We start from the raw sequence: 18959 nt of genomic DNA, 5'->3' as shown, positions 1-18959 counted from the left end.
GAGGGAGGGAGGGAGGGAAGGAGAGAGGGAGGGAGGGCTGGCCAGAGCAGATTCTAAACTCAGCCCTACCCTCTCTGGTACCTTTGCGGTTTGGTGGACATTGGCTGAGTTCATCTCCGTTGCTTTTGTGTGCTCTGTTGTGAACTGGCTGTCACCTCCCTGGCTACCTGTTTTGCAGAGCTGTTGTAGCAGATGTAGAAAACACTTTCAGCTCCCAGAGAAAGCATTCAATAACAACCGGAAAGGGTAATGTACTGCCGGCACTGCACTTCCTGTCCAAATTAATCTTTTCAAAGTTCTCTGGGATCTGAGGCACGCAAACACACTAGAGGAGTAAAGAGTTACTCCAGGCTATCTTCTCTAAATCAGAGTATCCTATAAATACTGTCCTTATACCTTAATCTAAAGAGAAAAAAAAAATCAGGAAAAAAATTTAGAGGCGTATGATTGGAGTAATTCTGTGAAGAGCTAAATTAAAAAATTTAATTTATCCACTCATCATCACTGTAATAAATATTTATTAAATATATGGAATGTACAAGGCACTCAGTTTGATGCTGTAAGGATACAGAATTATATAAGAAAGATCCACACATTCTCCCTTAGCATCCCTGCACCTTAAAATGAAATTTTCATTTAGATTTCCTTCCCAAATAAACAAAGGTTTCAAGTTTCCTTAGGACATAGAAGAACAAAATTTTTCCCCCTCTGTAATTACTCTGTGGCCTTATAGAAAAATTTTAGAACACACTGGGGGAGATGCTCTTTTATCTATTAGTTTCTACCAAAAAGCAGCAGCTTTCTGAGGAGTGTCTTAGTTACAGAATGACTGTAACTTCCACAATACCCTGATTAAATCTGACAGGCACATGGGGAGGGGGGGGATCTGACCTTCAATTTCAATAAGAAAAGTTGAAACGCATTGTCAGAGAAAGCAGGAAGAAGATGAAGATCATGTGGTTTGGAAAGAAGACGAAGAATGATAGAAATATCCCAGAGAACAGCCAGTCACTTGGGAACCCTTGAACGCCCTGTCACACTAAATCATACCTGGCTATGCGGTGAAAGGAAAAGTCCAGGCCCATCTCATGCCTCGCTTCTGATACTGATTGAGCTCGAGAAAGAAAATTAAGACAACCTTTTCAAGCTTTTCAATCAAAGGCAGAAACTGTAGTCTAGCTATTTAAGGAAATAAGCCCGTGAGGTAGGGTAAAAGACTTGTGTAGCAATTAGTCAGCGTCCTTACTCAATTAATGTGAAACAGAAGGCCCCACATTTCCTTAAAGCTTTACTGGCATTGGTTTTCTGGAACTGATTGTTCCAATACATAAATGCTCTGTGTGTGTTTACTTTCCCTCCTAGATTTATGGCTCAACCCGTTCTCAAAACTAGAGTATCTTAATAGCTCCTTTCACTTTTAACATTGTGTTTCCCCAAAGCCACAGGACTGTTGCCTTTCAACCAATGGAGTCAAGGGAATGCTGAGAACCAGCTCTCATGTCCAAGGCTGGGGAAATGAATAAAGGGTTCACACCCCAACAAAAACAGGGCACACTCACGATAAAGTCGAGACAACATTAAGGAAATCTGCAACATTTTACACGACAATTTGTAGTTAATAGTTCTGATCAGGCCGAACCATCTTTGGGGACAGCCAATGACACACAGGACTGCTGCATTTGGAGGTCAGACAGCAGGAATAGGCAGTCTTTTCCCAGGAACGGGAACGACACTCAGCCAGCTCTATGTCCCGGGGTGTAATCTCACGTGCAGCACACCAACAATACTTAGTTATCCATTTTTTTTTTCTTATAAATGAAAATGACAGCAACTTACATGGCTCTCTGGCAATGAACTGAGGTACAGTGTTGGGCAGAGGAGTACTGGGGTTTGGAGTCCCTACTAGTTTGTTCTTGGCCATCTTCGTGTTTGCCTTAGCAAACTCGAGCCGTAGTGTTTGTGGAATTTCAGGATCGAAGCGGATGCCCTTTGGAAATAAAGAACAAATGAAAGATGTTTTCGTTTCCTTACAGTCAAACCAAAATGGTGACAAAACAAACACCCCAGTAAACCCTGGCCAACCCGAAAAAAGAAAGAAAAAAGTCAACAAGGGCTGTCATTCTCGCTGCTTGCACAAAATACACTGGAACCCATAACGTAACACACGTTCCGGAAGCCAGGGAGATGGAGTTTACTTGATTTTTTTGTTACATGGGTCTTCAACTTTATGGTTTTTCCTTCTTGGACAAAAACTTTCAAGTTTTAAACTCAGACCAGCAAATTCCGAGCACGGTTCAAAACTTCAGTTAGCCCTGGCCGGTTGGCTCAGCGGTAGAGCATCGGCCTAGCGTGCGGAGGACCCAGGTTTGATTCCCGGCCAGGGCACACAGGAGAAGCGCCCATTTGCTTCTCCACCCCTCCGCCGCGCTTTCCTCTCTGTCTCTCTCTTCCCCTCCCGCAGCCGAGGCTCCATTGGAGCAAAGATGGCCCGGGCGCTGGGGATGGCTCTGTGGCCTCTGCCCCAGGCGCTAGAGTGGCTCTGGTCGCAACATGGCGACACCCAGGATGGGCAGAGCATCGCCCCCTGGTGGGCAGAGCGTCGCCCCTGGTGGGCGTGCCGGGTGCATGCGGGAGTCTGTCTGACTGTCTCTCCCTGTTTCCAGCTTCAGAAAAATGAAAAAAAAACAAAAAACAAAAAACAAAAAACAAAAAACAAAAAAAACTTCAGTTAATGGCTACCAATAAGACTAAGAGGGTTAATGTAAAGCCTTGAGCAATACTGGGAAGTCTAGCACCTGAAACCCAGAGGGGCCCAGGCTTGACAGTGTTCTGACACTGACTTAAACCAATGTCATTCTACAAGAGCTTAGCTCTCATCCCCTACAGAGGGGAAATTTCCATCCCTTTCTAACTGGAGAGCTTTTGTAACAGTGAAGCATGCACTCCGAGTTACTAAGAAGACACGAACTAAACAGTTTTAAAATTTCAATATAACAAGTATCATTTAAGACCAGTTAGCTTGCAAGTTTACACAAAATCTAAATGTTTTGATATGGTTAAATACTGATCTTGATTATAGCTGGCTTATTAACTACACAGAGAAACAATAGATTATATGGGCAAGAACGGACATTTCAATTACCCTTGGCCCTATTTGTGCAGTTTACCTAAAACAAAAACATTCAACGAAATAAATCACAAACACTATAAAAACAAGATTTAGGGCAAGATAAGTCTATTTTGAAACCCTCCCACCCACTCAAGAATTCCTCTGTTGCTAAGCATGACAAATCATCACACAATAACTATGTCCAATAACATGGATTTGGAACCCAAACTATAGCATCAGAAAGATATCCCAGCCTGACCAGGTGGTGGCGCAGTAAATAGAGCGTCGAACTGGGACGTGGAGGACCCAGGTTCGAGACCCTGAGCTCGTCAACTTGATTGAGGGCTCATCTGGTTTGAGCAAGGCTCACCAGCTTGAGCCCAAGGTCGCTGGCTTGAACAAGGGGTCACTTGATCTGCTGTAGCCTCCCCCCCCTGCCCTGTTTAAGGCACATGAGAAAGCAATCAATAAACAACTAAGGTGCCACAAGGAAGAATTGATGTTTCTCATCTCTCTCCCTTCCTGTCTGTTCCTATCTATCCCTCTCTCTGTCACCCCCCAAAAAAGAAAAAAAGATATCCCAGTACAGTGTATAAATGTGCGTCCAAGTCAGATTTAGATCTGTGTTTGTCTCTAGGTGTTCTAGAAAAGAAGTTCTGGAGGCCCTGGCCGGTTGGCTCAGCGGTAGAGCGTCGGCCTAGCGTGCGGAGGACCCGGGCTCGATTCCCGGCCAGGGCACACAGGAGAAGCGCCCATTTGCTTCTCCACCCCTCCGCCGCGCTTTCCTCTCTGTCTCTCTCTTCCCCTCCCGCAGCCAAGGCTCCATTGGAGCAAAGATGGCCCGGGTGCTGGGGATGGCTCTGTGGCCTCTGCCTCAGGCGCTAGAGTGGCTCTGGTCGCAACATGGCGATGCCCAGGATGGGCAGAGCATCGCCCCCTGGTGGGCAGAGCATGCCGGGTGGATCCCGGTCGGGCGCATGCGGGAGTCTGTCTCACTGTCTCTCCCTGTTTCCAGCTTCAGAAAAATGAAGAAAAAAAAAAAAAAGAAAAGAAAAGAAGTTCTGGAAATGACTACCCTAAAGAACGCAGGTAAGTCTGTGGGTCCCAAAGCCCCCTTGCTGCTGCTTCTTGATGAGCTTGAAGAAAGACAGGAGCAGTTTCCACAAGACATTAGTAAGATTCTCTGACTCAGAAAATCAGCAAGAACTCTGAACTTCACAGAGGAAAAGCTGTGACCGGATGGTAACAGCAGTGAGAGATATGGGGGGCGGGAGGTACAACAAAGCCACAGAGCCCTGACCCCCAGGTGTCCTGGAGGGGGTGGAGTTTCTTTCCAAGCCCGATTTAAGATTCTCTGAGACAAAGCCAACTGAAGGTGGAAACTGGTAGGGGTGGGCAGGAATAAAAGGACTCCTAACCAACAACAAAAAGCAAAAAGGGGTGCCAGTTATATGAAACAGAAAAAGAAATTCTTTAACCTGTTTCAGTTTTTGTCTTTCTTTGGGAAATCCTGGTATTATCTTGCCAAAAAACAAAAACAAAACAAAACAAAAAAAAAACCACAAAAAAAACGAATATAAGGAAAAAGAACAAAGCAGAATTCTGAAGTGATGTGTTTGCTTCTATCCACTCTACTTAAGAGCATTTTACTCTATTGAAATTAATATCACAGCAGAATAAGTATTTCTAAATATGGACCTGTCCGGCTGCGGTCTTTACTGGGAGTCAGGCGCAGTCCCTGGTCGTCATTTAAAAGTAGGCTGCGGTGGGACATCCGCAGTGACAGCACACAGCCTCAGCCACACAGAGCAACACCTCGCCATCAGTTCCAGGGTGCCCTTCCTGGCTGGCACTAAAAAGCACCAACCTTTCTGTGAAGAAGTGCTGTCCCTAGAGCTGAGCGTGCATGGCAGAGGCCCCTGGGACCTGTCCGCAGGGCTCTGGAGCCCCCCCCCCCCCCCCCCCCCCGCCTCAGATAACGAGGCCGCGCATCTGGAACCTAGGCCTCAGCTTTTTCACAGGTGTTCCAGTCACTTGGGGATCCCCACAGGAGGCCGGCCTCCTCCACAACCAAAGCGGGGGTGGGGGGGGTTCAGGCCCTAAAGCATGCCCTGGGAGTCTGCCCCACGCCCTAGCTCCCTCGTTAGACCCCTCCTCCACGCCTGAGCTAAAATAACACCACCCTCGTGTTCCAAATCAAAGTTCCAGCTCCTTATTAAAAAAAAAAAAACAACCTAAGAAGTTAAAATGACCTAATTTGTTTGGCAGCTTATTCAGAGGCTGGAGGCTTAGAATACAAGCCACATTCCTCTAACATCTTTAGCAGCAATACCATATTTGGTAATCAATATCCTGCTCGGCTCCGTTTCTATCCATAGGGATTAGCCAAGCCCCAAACATTTTAAATGCTAGGAGATGATGAAGCGGCAGAGGGGGGTGGGGTGGGAGGAACATGGCAGCCAAGAGAAAGAAACAGAGAAAGATGAACAAGGAGGGAGTTGGATAAGGAGAGGACATGGAAAAATAACCTTGTGCTTTTAATTAAAGCCTATTAAGATTATTTTCTGGCCAGAGGGACTTCACATGAAAAGTTGTCAGGGTAAGATTACTGCCAAGTCAAAGGGGAGCTCTGCGCCTTTCAAAATCAACCTTTTCCTCCCGCCTATCTATAATTCACCAAAACCCTTCTCATAATGAACCAAGACTTTCCCGTTTGTAAATGTCTTGTTTACAAGGTGAGCAGAAAGGATCGTTTCTGGGTATCAGTATGAGACCGATATGAGAAGAAACAGTTACGTAGAAACAACCCAACCTCACTGGCTGCAAGGACAGCCAACAGTCTCTTCAAGATGGCCAAAAACACTGTGACCAAAGCAACCCACAGGTTCACTGTGATTTACCAAGGCTGAACTCCCTCCCCGGGGCCGGCCCTGGGAGGTATAAACACACTGTTAGCCCTGGCCGGTTGGCTCAGCGGTAGAGCGTCGGCCTAGCGTGCGGAGGACCCAGGTTCGATTCCCGGCCAGGGCACACAGGAGAAGCGCCCATTTGCTTCTCCACCCCTCTGCCGCGCTTTCCTCTCTGTCTCTCTCTTCCCCTCCTGCAGCCAAGGCTCCATTGGAGCAAAGATGGCCCGGGCGCTGGGGATGGCTCTGTGGCCTCTGCCTCAGGCACTAGAGTGGCTCTGGTCGCAACATGGCGACGCCCAGGATGGGCAGAGCATCGCCCCCTGGTGGGCAGAGCCTCGCCCCTGGTGGGCGTGCCGGGTGGATCCCGGTCGGGCGCATGAGGGAGTCTGTCTGACTGTCTCTCCCTGTTTCCAGCTTCAGAAAAATGAAAAAAAAAAAAAAAAGACACTGTTGGCAAATAATGTATCCTAAGTAGTCTAGTACACTTAAGAGTATGCAAGGGCAGTTTCAAATCCATACGTTTATGTATTATAAACTAAATGTTTGTTTCCTCCCAAAATTCCTATGTTGAACCCCAATGTGATGTCATTTGGAGGTGGGAACTTGAGAGGCAATTAGGTTCAGATAAGGCTGTGAGGGTGGGACCCCTATGATGGGATCAGTGCCCTTAGAAACACCAGCGGTCTCTTTCACCATGAACCCACACCAAGGCAGGGCCACGTGCGCGCACAGTGAGAAGGCGGCCATCTGCAATCCAGGAAGAGGGTCCTTCCCATATACTGAAGCTGTTCCAACTTGATCTGGGACTTTCCAGCCTCCAGAGCTAAGAAAATCAAATGTCTGTTGTTTAAGTCATCCAGTATATGGTATTTTGTTACAGCAGCCAGAACTAAGACATCATCTTCATACAGTTTCCTTCCTTGGGCGCTGGGTCCTAAAATACCTCCGACTGTTCCTTCGAAACCCTTCTGTCTCACAGAAGTAAGTCTTCCCTGCTCCACCAACCTCACCTTTCACTTTACCCAGGTGACCCAACCAACGGGGCCACTTCAGTTCAACCTTTGGAAGGCCTGGCATGTGTGATCACTAGAGGACATAACCTCGGTCTCCAAAGCTACGGAGAACAATTGGAGAACCGGAAGAAAACCGAAACTCTGCATTTACCGACTGCAGTGCCCACACTCGAAGATCAGTTACTGCATTCGGGACTGCTGAGGGAATTTTAAAAATCCTCTTTTTATTACTTATTTGTAAATAAAGCTTAAGAGGTATTTATGAATAGAAAGGTTAAAAAGAGAATTTTCTGGACTTATGGAGAGACTGGACCAGACCAGACACGAAGCAATCAGAGCCGCCCCCCCCCCGCCCCCCCGAGAGAGAAGTTGGTGGGGACAGCTGCTCTGCTGGTCCTTCTGTGGGAAGGGCACCGAGGCCGCTGTCTGGGTTCTGTGCCCTTACTCCCAGACAACAGACGGCTCTTGAAGGGCCAGGTGCTGCCCAAAGTGATCATATATGTGTTTTCTTCTGAAGATCTGAACCTTGAGTAGAGATACAGAAATGGAGGTAGGTGGCGCTGAGTCACCTTAACAGTTCTCCACCAGAGTAAGCATCTCCTAGCTCCTGTCACTGGGTCCTCAGCTGCCCTCAGCCCTGATGAAATCCCGTTGACTTGGAGCATCTTTCATTTCTGCGAGCTGCCAGGCCTCCCAGTGTCCCCACGACTGGCTCTACCACTAAAGTAAGTGGTTTATTAGTCCTGGACAGCCACACTGCTCACAAACACTGGGGGATATTTTATCGCTTCAGATTCATTTTGAAATCTCCCCTCATGTTTGTGAGCAGTATAGTTTTAGGAACAACGGAAGCATTCATTAGAGGAATAAAGAATAGTCAAGAATGAAACAAGTCTCTATGTATTTATTAAGAAATAAGCCTATGGCTTATGGGTTTTTTTTTTTAAAAAAAGATACTCAACAATGATTAGTGGTCTTGGGGGGAGTAGGGGAGACTGTGTGTGTGTCTGGTGTGTGTGTGTGTGAACACATTCATCTCTCCGTGTAAGCCCAGGAACGTTTCTGATGTGACAACCATCCTGCTAACAGTGGAAACTTGATGTGCAGGTGGTCGTGAGGGGGGAGGGGTAGTGAGAGAACAGGATACTATGAATTCTATTCTGTTGAATTTTGTATTGTTTGAACTTACTACAAATGTGTATAATTTATAAATCTATAATTTGTAAAATCTGAAACAGACTTTTTAAAAAGTGGGAGCGGGGCATAGCAAGAGATTTTGCATGGAGGGTGACCGGAGCAGAACCCAGAGCAGCCGACAGTCTGCGAGAGGGTTCGACCAGGGAGGCTGATGTTTCTGTTAAATTTTTTAAAAAATGACTTTATTCTGACATAATTTCAGACTTACAGAAAAGTCGCAGAGTGCAAAGAATTCCTGTGCACCCTTTGCCCAGGTTCCCCGCACACACTGACCTTCCCCTCCCCGAGTGGTTTAAGAATAAGCGGAAAGTGTGGTGCCCTTTGAGCCTTTACAGTCCGATTTCCTGAAGACAAGGAAAGACACCTTTCTTTTCCTCCTTCAGGACCTAACCCAGAACCACAGACAGCATTCAGTTGTCGTCATCTCTTCAGTCTCCTGAAATATTTTCCCCAGTCCTTGTCTTTTATGACCTTGACATTTTTTGAAGAGTACAGTAGGCTATTTATTTTTTAGAATGACCCTCAATTTGGGCTTATCTAACTTCTTGACTCAGATTGTGCATTTTTTTTTTGGCAGGAATAAGACGTGTCATTCCCAGTACATGTCATAATGTCATTTTTGTCCCATTACTCGTGATAATAGCTTTGATCGCTTGCCAAGTTTCTTACTATAAGGTTGCTATTTTTCCTTTTTTATTAGTAAGTATCTCATAGGGAGATAGTTTGAGACTGTGTAAATCTCTGGTTTCTCAAAAAACTTTCACCAACTAACTTTATCATCTACTGATCCTTACCTGAAGCAATTACTACTACTGCGGTCACCAAATGATTATTCGCTAATCCCATCATTCCTTCTGTATTTGCCAGTTTTCTCCTCTAAGGAAAAGCTTACCCTTCTGCTTCATTTACTATTTATTTATAACTTATTCCTATCCCTTGGTATTGGTGCTCCAGTTCCCCCAGATTTGTATGCGCGCACACACCCTTTCCACACGCGCATCTACTTAGATATATTAAGACCACAAGTTTGTGCCGAAAGCTCCAACCGAACCCGACAAGACTGGCTTCCTTCTAGCCTTCCCTTTCCGTGTCTGTAACTCCTCTGAATGTTAGCTCTCACTACTGACCACACATTTACTTATTTGCTCAGTACAGGAATGCACACTAAGTGGTTTCAAAATTGCAACACAATAGCAACATAAAAAACAAACTGATTAACTAGAGTTCGTTATTTACTTACAGTGTTAAGGGTTTTTTTTCCCCCTCATTTTTTAGCCTAAAAGGATACAGTCACAATATGTCCACTCAAGAATTATCTGGGTTTGTTCTCCTCACCTCCCCATCTCCCGTGTGACTGTATTATTTATTTGAAAGAGTTAGAGTCACTTATTTCTGCTTGTATTCAGCTTGGGGCCCCGCCCCTTCCTTGTCTTCACCTTATTTTCTCTCTACCTCTTATAGCAGGTAAAATCATTTTGCCATTTAAAAAGTTATTCATTCATTCATTCATTTTATATTTCTGAGTAATTTCATGTGTGCTGACTAAAAAGCTGAGACCCAGGATTTTTAACAGCACCTGCACCAGTTGCTGTGACTGAAATACTGAACCTTTTCAAAGAAGATTCCAAGTAATCAAAGGTTTTAAATGTCATTTATCATAGTTAAGTTTTTTATTTTCAATTTCTCATTGAAACACATGGAAATGTTTAAGGGGGGGTGTAAAGACCAACACTGCTAAAAACGAATGGCTGTGTGTGTTGCCTGGACCTGGGCGAAGGTGCTCAGCTGTGCTCGAGGTGTCACTTCATCTGGTGAGTGCTGGGTGAAAATCCTTTCAAAGGTGACAACACGGGCAAATTCAAATGTTTAAGAATACTATTCCATTTGCACAAACTACTGGAAACTCCACTGGGAAGCGCCAGACCTGCCTTTCTACTCACTCCACTGTCCATGAACTCTGCCCTCAGAGACGGGGACAGCCACAGTCCTAAGCAAATCTCCTGACCGTCCAAACAGACCCCACCCCCATGCAGTAATCCATGGGACCGCAGGCGTACCTATCAAACCAGATGACACAATTTTCTTCTTTTTGGTAGAATAGAGGTAGTAAAATAGCAGCAATTTCTTAAGTTTCAATTTAATATGCTGAGTTTCCTGGCTGATACAGCTTCTTACTGCCTCTCTCCCCATGTCCAATTTCAAATAACACCCCCTTCTGCTTTAAGGAATGTGGGGCATCCTTAGGCAGGTGGCTTTACTGAAGAGAAGAAATAAATGCTCTTTAAGTTGCAGATACTAACCAGTTCATCTGACTTCCTAACACAGAATAAAAAGGATTTGTTACCAAAAACTATGTATATAGTACAATAAAATCACAGTGTATGAAACTACATTTTCTTTTGTAATAATCTGTTCAGTTCTTCCTCAGCCCTGAGAATCTTCTAATCTTTACAGGTGAGGTCAATGAAACATAAAGACAGGAGCTCAAGTCAAGGTCAAACTTAGCACTGCCCCCTTTCTGACCCTGGAGTAATGTAATCTCAGTACCTGGATCTTGTCTTCTCTCCGGCTTTACACCATCCTCCTTATCTTGGTTTCTGGTACTAAATCCAAGATCCTCTGAGGAAAGGAATTCTGACATGCTTCTTCAAGACTTAGCCAAGCACAGAGCACACTAATCTCTGGGGCTGCTTCATAACCCGCTGTTAGAACCTCCAAGACTCAGAGCACCACCAGGTGGTGGCTGACATGCCTGGTGCCTATGGCTAGCCTTTCGTATCACTGACCTAGCCTGGGTTAGAAGTGATGTTTTTATTTCTCTCTTTGAAGGTAGTAATTATTCTCCTACAGGCAGAAGAAATCAAATAGTATAGTGGGATGGTAAAGTGATTTCCTTCTAAATTATCAAAATTATCAAGCATTAAACATCAAAGTTCAACCAATGCTGCTAGTTTCTGTAAGGAGTGATACATAAAACAGTATCCATGGTGAAGAAAGAACTAATTAAAGTATCAGGAGTAAATAAAAAGAATGGCATACTTAGCTGACAGTGAGGGGGTTTTATAAAGCCTTTATATTCTAATTCATGGAGATCATAATTTGGTTGAGCTTTGAAAATGACTATTCAATTTCTCAGCAACCTCTAGGCTTCTTCCACAATAAACTAAATGCTTTTTTACGGCTGCCTAGTATTCTATTGTGTAAACACACCACAGCTTTTTTACCAATCACCTACTGATGGGCACCTGGACTGCTGCCAAATCTTGGCTACTGCTGTGTATGTATTATAATAATGCTGCTATAAACATAGGAGTGCATGTATTCTTTTGAATTAGTGTTTTGGTTTCTTGGATAAACTCCCAGAAGTGGAATCACTGGGTCACAAGCCAGTTCTATTTTTAATGATGTGAGGTAACTCCATACGGCTTTCCATGGTGGCTGTACCAGTCTGCATTCCCACTGACAGTTCAAGCGCTCCCCTTTCTCCACACGCTTGCTAACACTATTGTTTACTGATGACAGCCATTTTGACAGGTGTGAGGTGATATCCCGTTGTGGTTTTAATTTGCCTTTCTCTGATGATTGGTGACATTGAGCATCTTTTCATGTATCTACTGGCCATCTGTATGTCCTTTTTTTTTTTTTTTTTCATTTTTCTGAAGCTGGAAACAGGGAGAGACAGTCAGACAGACTCCCGCATGTGCCCGACCGGGATCCACCCGGCACGCCCACCAGGGGCGACGCTCTGCCCACCAGGGGGCGATGCTCTGCCCCTCCGGGGCGTCGCCATGTTGCGACCAGAGCCACTCTAGCTCCTGGGGCAGAGGCCACAGAGCCATCCCCAGCGCCCGGGCCATCTTTGCTCCAATGGAGCCTTGGCTGCAGGAGGGGAAGAGAGAGACAGAGAGGAAAGCGCGGCGGAGGGGTGGAGAAGCAAATGGGCGCCTCTCCTGTGTGCCCTGGCCGGGAATCGAACCCGGGTCCTCCGCACGCCAGGCCGACGCTCTACCGCTGAGCCAACCGGCCAGGGCCTGTATGTCCTTTTTTGGAGAAGTGTCTATTCAGGTCCTTCACCCACTTTTTAATTGGACTGTTTGTCTTTTTAGTGTTGAGTTTTATGTCCTTTATAAATTTTGGATATTAATTCCTTATCAAGTGTATCATTGAGTATGTTCTCCCATTCAGTGGGTGGTCTTTTAATTTTTTTTTTAATTTTTTTTATTTATTCATTTTAGGGAGGAGAGGGAGAGACAGAGGGAGAGAGAGAGAAGAGAGACAGAGAGAGAGAAGGGGGGGAGGAGCTGGAAGCATCAACTCCCATATGTGCCTTGACCAGGCAAGCCCAGGGTTTCGAACCAGCGACCTCAGCATTTCCAGGTCGACGCTTTATCCACTGCGCCACCACAGGTCAGGCGGTCTTTTCATTTTATTGATGATTTCTTTTACACCTTTTTGTGGCAGCATGGATAGACCTCGAGAGCATTATGCTAAGTGAAATAAGCCAGTCAGAGAAAGAAAGTACTATAGGATTTCCTTCCTATGTGGAATCCAATGAACAAGCAAATTAGAGACAGACTCATAGATAGAGAGCAGGCTGACAGCTGGTGGGGGTGAGGGTGCGGTGAGGAGGGTGGAGGGACTAAACTAAACACACACACAAAATGGAGAAAAACTCACGGACACAGACAACAGTGTGGTACTTGCCAGGGATGGGGAGTATGGGGGACAGTTGAGTGTAAAGAGGATGAATGGTCATGGACAAAGACTTGACTCACGGGCAGGGGGCACAAAATGTGGTATATAAAGATGTGTTGTAGAATTGGGCATCTGAATACTGTATAATTAGCCAGTGTCACCCCGAAACACCAGTTCCCTCTGGTAATTGACTAGAACAAGGTAATAAATACAGGTAAATAAATAAATAAATCTTATCGCCGATTCTTACACAAATGGTACTCAAAAAGATTTCTAGTCATAAGAGCATGTCGGGGAAGATACGGCACAGATCCAGCAGTTGGAGGTGGTTTAGTTATACTACACTACCTTCAAAGATTTTCATCCAGACATGAAATGCATTTGCGTTCTTACTTGCTAAGTGACCAAACATTGAAGTCTATTTTATTCATGACTTGTTTCTACTTAATTTATTTAATTTTGATTTAACTGAAATTCAATGTTTTTTTTTAAAGTTGCTGGAATGTCACATACTGTTATATATTTTTGAAAAACCTGTTTGTGAAATATAATTCACATATCATAAAATTCACTCTTTTGTATACAATTCAATAATTTTTAAGTATACTAACAGAGTTATGCAACCATCACCACCATATAGCTTTAGAACATTCGCGTGCTAGTTTTTATGTGGACATGTGTTTTAAATTCTCTTGAAGAGGAATTGCTGAATAATACAGCAACTCTATGTTAACTTTCTTTATTAACTGTGGAACTGTTTTCCAAAGTGGTATACCATTCAATCCCATCACCAGTGTATGAAGATCCCAAATTTTTCACATCTTGTCAACACTTGTTATTGCTTGTCTTTTTTATTTTAGCCATCTTAGTAGGTATATAAAGTGGTATCTGATTGTGGTTTTGATGTGCATTTCTCAGTGCTATTACATTTTAAAACATTTTGTTCAAGAAAGCTAAAAATAAAAGCCTTCTATGTTCAAAGAGCATTTTAGTCCCAAGAAAATAACCTGGGAACCACAAATCTTTCAAGATAAAGGAGTAAAGTTGAAAAAAATTAAAGTTTACCTTTTAGAAGTTAAAAACACAAGTTAGAAATATAAACTGTCTTCTTAAAATTATCGATAGACATGTCATTCCCATTAGGAACTATGGAGGTAAATACATACTTCAGAGATAGTCTGAGGTCTCAGGGGACCAAACTATATTTACAGTTTTCTGAGTACTGTCAGCTTTCTCTTCTATACACAGCGTAAAACATTCAATCAGATTAGAAACAGACTCTAGGCAAGGTATATGCAGAAGTTTCCCCAGGAGTCTGAAAACAATTGTTACATTCAGTGGAACCTGAAAATGACTCGATGGCATGCCAAATAGAAACCTGAACCTGGGTAATCTAACTGTTACAGTGGACTGGATGGGGCTCATTCAGAGACTAGGGTGGAGGGAAGTGAAAGGGAAAAGGAGGGATGACTGGAGGAAAGGACATGGGGGAGGGTCAATGCTGCAATTTCAGAAATTTCTCCCAACTCAATACTGTTTCCAAAAACAAGTAGAAATCTTTTATAAACATGTCACGGTACTACAAGTAAAAACTTGTGATGCCCAAACATTTTAAAGTGAGAGTAGGGGAGATAAAGACACAGACTCCCTCATGTGCCCCAACCAGGACCCACCTGGCAACCCCCGTCTGGGACCAACGCTCTGCCTATCTAGGCCCATGCTTGCAACCTAGCTATTTTTAGCACCTGAAGTAGAGGCTCCATGAAGCCATCCTCAGCGTCCAGGGCCAATGTGCTCGAACCAATTGAGCTATGGCTTCAGGAGGGGAAGTGGGGGGGGGGAGAGGGAGAAAGGGGAAGGGGATGAGAAGCAAATAGTCACCTCTCCTGTGTGCCCTGACCAGGAATTGAACCTGGGACTTCTACTCACCGGGTCAATGTTCTACCACTGGGCCACTGGCCAAAGCTTGCCCAAACATTTTTCTAAAAATCAAAACTATCTTGAGTAAAGATGACAGAAGTGGGAGGTTGGCAGAAAACTAGGTTCTCTGATGCTAAGTGGGAGAAGATTATTTACATAAAGCAAATTCACACAATTCTATTACTGAATTTTTGGGTCCTACTCACCTAGTAGTTTTCAACCACAGGTATTGCCCTCCTTGCCTTCTCCCACCACTCCTTAGAGACATTTGAACATGTGTGAGGGTGTCTGGGGGCTGTTACATGACTTAAGACCATACTGGCATTCAGTGGGCAGGTCAGGATGTTAAAGTCCTACAATGAGCAGGACAGTCCCATACAATATAAGAATGATCTCATCTAAAATGCCAACAAACTCCCCAACATACATGAAGACATTAAGATCCAGAAAAGTCAACTAATCCAGCAAAATTCATGGTCAATTGGGAGAATCCAAAATGGAATTTTCTGATTTCTTTGATTGTGTGTGCATGTGTGTGTGTATGACAGTTTGGTGAAGTTCATTATTTTACAAAGACTACATTATTTTCAGAAATAATAGGGGTCATTGTTCATTTTTCACTGTGCTGAAATTTAGGTAGACGTGGGCTCCAACAAGGAATGAACAAGTGAGGAGAAGAATCCATCAGATGTAAACCGTATTTCATACTTCTCCTAAATAAGGGCATTGCCTGCAGAAACACTGGGGCTGTTAATACAACAGCCTGCGCTGCTGGGTCACTGCCCATTGAGAAACTGTCGGACCAAGTATGCCTTGTTCTTTTTTTAATCCAGCACCTCGAAGTGCTTGCCCTGAATTTACCTTAGAATGATCTACTTACTCATTGTCCTCCTCGCCTAAGCAGGCATTGGGAAAGAATACACTCCTCTCCACTGCTAACATATCTAGATTATACTTTAAGAAAGACACCCGTGGTCCGATGGCTCTCTGTAGCAGGGGTCCCTAAACTTTTTACACAGGGGGCCAGTTCACTGTCCCTCAGACCGTTGGAGGGCTGCCACATACAGTGCTCCTCTCACTGACCACCAACGAAAGAGGTGCTCGTACAGGAAGTGCAGCGGGGAGCCGGATAAATGGCCTCATGGGGCCGCGTGTGGCCCGCGGGCCGTAGTTTGGGGACGCCTGCTCTGTAGATATATGTGGTTGTATGGGTTGAAGCTGGGTTGTAAGTTCAGGTACAATTCTTTGCTCCATTGCCTAATTGTTAAGTTTTTCCAGTAAGCATTAGGTTTCCCCGATGTCTTGTATCCCTTTCTTGTTTTTAACTCCTTGAATTAGAAAATAATGTATAATTTTGTTTCTAAACCAGATACTCCATATGACACAATGAAATTCTATCCTGCTTTCCAAGTTTTACTGACAGACAGCAATCCATGTCCCTGTCTAGCCTGGAACGTCTCCAGAGTTTTGTCCCCTGACTTCCAGCCTGTGGAGTTCTCCTCTGATAATATTTTGTAATAAGCTCCCATCTGAGTGTTGTAACAGAATCAGCGTGGCCACAGTCGAGAAACCCATGATCATCCCTCCGCTAGCTTGGGTCTGGAACAAAAGGATTGTCATACTATTTCCTAGTGACTAGCCCACTTCCTAAAGCAGTTCAGCCGTGGCTTCAGTTTTATTCCTGTAAACAAATGTTAGCACTTAAATTCACACCCTCGCACCACCAAGCCACACTCCTACGGTGGAACCTACAAAGTGGTGGTGAAGATATTTGCCTCAACAACAAAACTAATAAAACCTTGTTTCTGTTCCCCAAATCCAAAAGGCCCAGAAAAACAACCGGGAGACGGTCTGGGTGGATCCCCTCCACTGACGGAAGAAGACAGCAAGGAAACTGGTCCTCCAAAAGTGCCGTCAGCCGCAGTTTTCATTATAGTGACAATTACCAAGAGGACACCCCAACTCAAGGTCAAGCAATTTTGAATGGGGCCTCTCCCCAAGTAAGAGGCTTAGTTGTGGCAACTGCACGCGTGGGCTTAAGCCTCTGCCTGCCTGCATTCAAATCGACCGCCATTGTTCACCTTGGGCATGTTTTTAACCTTTCCGTGCCTCAGTATCGTCAGCTGTAAAGTAGAAATGAGAACCTCATAGGGTTAATTGTGAGAGAAACATGAGCTCTCCCTGCCAATGGTAGATTAAAGTCTGGCGTGTGACAAACACTACTGGGGTGCAGTGCTCATTAGCCAAGGGGGCCGCTTCCTAAACATGAGCCGACGGGTTTTTCTCCACTGGACTTTCTGGAGAGGTGCTTCAAGCACTCGTGAAAGAGCGGGATGAGATTCACGCTCAGTCCTGAGAACCCCCAAACGGGGTGCTGACGCAGCAGGACACCCGCGCTGCTGTCTGAGCTGGTGCTCTGCAGTCTCAGAGAATTCTCTCATTTCCCCCACAGGGAGCTGAGGTGTGTCCTGCTCCTCTAACCCACGCCTGTGTATTCACAGTCTGAGCGGCTCTTAGGGGGCTGGTAACTGCAGAGACTGGATCCGTTTTGTAGGAGAATTAGGGAGCAGTACTCCAGAGGTACCTGGGTCTCCATCGGACTTGACCATCCACCCCAGCTGCGTGTCTTTCTTTTCCACTACAGCACACTCTTTGTTAGCCAGCTGCCCCCTGTGTACATAACCATATCTTAGGAGAATCTGCTCTGTATAGGATGACTATAAAGTCTTGACAGGGTCTTTGAAGCAGCTATAAACTCAATCTTTAACATGTCAACAGAATCAGAGTCAAACAGAGTTTATTTTCCAAAGGGTTGAGAGGGCATGGTTATTTGAACTTCTGCCACAAGGTTCTCAAACGGCCCTAAAAAGGATGATTGAAAGACCTAGGTCCTGACAGTGGTAGGAAGGGGATGGGATGGCTCCACTTCAAGCGCAGTCAGTTACCCATCAAAGCAGTATTTCAGAGTGATGCTTCGAAATAGATAATATCCTGTGAAAAGAAACAGGACCGAGTGCAGGTATGCTTTCTTTCAGGAATCCTGGTGTTCCCCTTTTTACTCCCAGGGCTTGGAAGGGAAGCAGGGCTTTCAGGTTCTGGGAGGGACCAAAGCATCTCTTGGAATCCTTAACACACAAACACCAAATGCGGCCAGCGCTGCCAGTGGTCCCTGTCACTGCAGGATCCTCACGCCTCCTCCCGTGTTTCAATACTGGACAATGAAGGCACCATAAGCAACCCCCTTTCTCAGGGGGAAAGGTAGTGGCTGCATGAGTGTCTTTTGCTCCTGAGACCTGCTGAATAAAGACACTCAAACAAATGGCTCTGACAATAAAAGCTTACAGGAAGTAGTTCCTAGGCAATATTTTAATTTAGTTTGGTTTTCGATTCTGATCATGTGTCTGTGTGACATGGGGCAAACCTACAAAACCACCTTTGATGGTCCACATCTGCTTCATGTTGACTCATGACATTCTAGTGTGATGTCTGTCGCTCCACTGGACACCCAGAGAAATACCTCAGAATTTTGGTGGCTAACTTCACTTATTCAGGAAATCAACAACAAAAGAGAGTCTGCCACAACCAAGTACTTCCCTGCACTTGTCCAAAGCCTATGGCTTCAAGCAGAACGCTCAGAGGTTAAATAGATAGCATAAGAAATGCAGAGTATAATCCATGTTCTGTCAATGTGAACATGTGAGTCATTTCTTGGTTATGTGGTTCAACTCTTTTGTAAAGTCCCGGTTATGGGTTTAAATCAGCTAGGTTGGCATTGAGGAAAAAGAAAAACAAACAAAAGAAATTACAACCCAATTCTCAGCCATAGTCTATATTACTGAGTTAGGCCAGCCTGGAAAATATATATCTTTACTCACACAGCATATCTGATGGAAAGGCAAGGGTGTTTATTGTCAATTACAACAACAGAAACCACTTAAACCTCTTTTTCCAGTGATGGCAAAATTGAGAATATCACTTTCATTCAAAAAGGCCACCCATGTGCCCGTACAACTTTGTGCAACGTACAAAACTCAAGATTAACCTGGGAAGGAATGTGTTTCTAGACACTAATCAAATATTCAATAGCTCATTCAGAGATGACAATAAAAGTCCTTT

The 18959-nt window shown here is 44.6% G+C and overlaps 1 protein-coding gene across 5 annotated transcripts in view; it reads right to left on the bottom strand.

The window, feature by feature from the left end:
- Window positions 1-18959, bottom strand: part of RBPMS (RNA binding protein, mRNA processing factor) — a 193848-nt gene that overhangs the window by 73738 nt on the left and 101151 nt on the right. For all 5 annotated transcript variants that reach the window (XR_010726027.1, XM_066235044.1, XM_066235041.1 and 2 more), the window contains one exon: window positions 1837-1987. Coding sequence is in view for 4 of the 5 variants with exons in the window: in XM_066235044.1 (XP_066091141.1) it covers window positions 1837-1987 (151 nt within the window). In the remaining variant the exon portion in view is untranslated. The remainder of the gene's footprint in view (window positions 1-1836; window positions 1988-18959) is intronic.

This window comes from Saccopteryx bilineata, chromosome 6 (genome assembly GCF_036850765.1).
Source record: "Saccopteryx bilineata isolate mSacBil1 chromosome 6, mSacBil1_pri_phased_curated, whole genome shotgun sequence".
NCBI lineage: Eukaryota > Metazoa > Chordata > Mammalia > Chiroptera > Emballonuridae > Saccopteryx > Saccopteryx bilineata.
Note: the sequence above shows the minus strand (reverse complement) of the source record. Positions and strands in the feature narration are given on the sequence as shown.